The 1,345-nt window shown below is 41.9% G+C and overlaps 1 protein-coding gene across 1 annotated transcript in view; it reads left to right on the top strand.

The window, feature by feature from the left end:
• The window catches only part of SUSD5 (sushi domain containing 5), a 111,182-nt gene that overhangs the window by 63,269 nt on the left and 46,568 nt on the right, over positions 1 to 1,345 (top strand). Inside the window, exon 3 of the mRNA XM_019508715.1 lies at positions 645 to 763. Within this exon, the coding sequence (XP_019364260.1) occupies positions 645 to 763 (119 nt within the window). The remainder of the gene's footprint in view (positions 1 to 644; positions 764 to 1,345) is intronic.

The raw sequence follows: 1,345 nt of genomic DNA, 5'->3' as shown, positions 1-1,345 counted from the left end.
TTCCTGGAGGTGCAGCAGCAGCAATCCTGCCACTCGGAGCCTGCCACTGGTTGGAGCCAGAGCAGCTGGAGTGTAGCTTTGACCTTTCAGGCTTTGGTTTTTGGTAGCGTGTATTGGCCTTGTGTGCACCACTCTGCTTTTTTTTGCATGGGTGTTTTGACCCTGAGATCTCCCAGGGTCAACCCCTCCCTCCCTACTGACGCTGCTACCTTGCAGTGTGGGGAACAGTTGAATATGTGGTATGTGGTGCTGCAGATGTGTCTACGGCACCACATATTGCACAGCCATGCTCATCTGGACATGGCCACAGAGGCCAACAGAAAATTCTAGTGCAAGTGATCTGCACAATATTGAGATTTCACTAATGGTTAGATTTATGTTGCACAAACTGCTAATCCAACATTTTGTTATGGCTTCCTATGCACTTGAAATGATACACGGGAAGGCATTCTTTAAATTACTTCCTTTTTTAGTTTCCCTTTTATACATGTCTACCTCTAAGCTCCTTTAACACTTTGACTCTCTCTTTATAAAGACTTATGCAATGCTACTGCCTGATTGAAGTGATGTAAAATCACCAAATGCCAGCAAGCATGGTATAATTAAAAGAGAACTTTGATTTCTTTTTGTCTTCTCTGTTTTAGGACAATGGTATGCAGTAAGACAGGCAGCAAGCAGCAGAATGTGAAAGCCATTGATGTTAAAATTGAAACCGACCCCTTTCTGAGTGGCAGATATGATGCTCTTTGTGTGAAGGATGAAGGTCAGCATTCATATGTTATTGAAATAATGTACATTCACTATTGTTGCATCTACAGTAGGATTTTTTCCTTCAAATTTCTTACTGGTGGAAGCAATAGTGGGAATTTCAGGAAAGATATCCTGCAGTTACTCAAGGAAGAAACCATCCGAGACTGCACAGCTAAAGACTTCATTTCTAATCTTGCTACCAACCAATACAATTCATGAGATGTCTAGTATATTTTCATATGGGTTATTAGAGTTACAGGGGATGCTGTGCCATTGAAGAATTGGGACAATACCTTTTTTAAAACTTTATTTATTCATGGATCCAAATGACAAAATAAAAGCTCCCACATTAAAACCACATTCAATCCTCCCAAATATACACAAAGAGTGGTACCTACCACTCTCCCACCAACAGTGCTACTACAACCCAAATCAATATCCATAGAAGTCTTGTGCTCTTTTCCCCTTCTCCCCCAGTACCTGACAGCTCCACAGTGCCTCCATTAATGTAAGCCTCCATGTTTCCTCATCTCTGCACAATAATTTACCCTCTCCTGCTCCTTCCCAGAACTCCACACAATACGAATCCCACTGT

Source organism: Gavialis gangeticus, unplaced genomic scaffold (genome assembly GCF_001723915.1).
Source record: "Gavialis gangeticus isolate Ggan-Ray unplaced genomic scaffold, GavGan_comp1, whole genome shotgun sequence".
Taxonomy (NCBI): Eukaryota; Metazoa; Chordata; order Crocodylia; family Gavialidae; genus Gavialis; species Gavialis gangeticus.
This window is presented reverse-complemented; position numbering and strand designations above follow the sequence as displayed.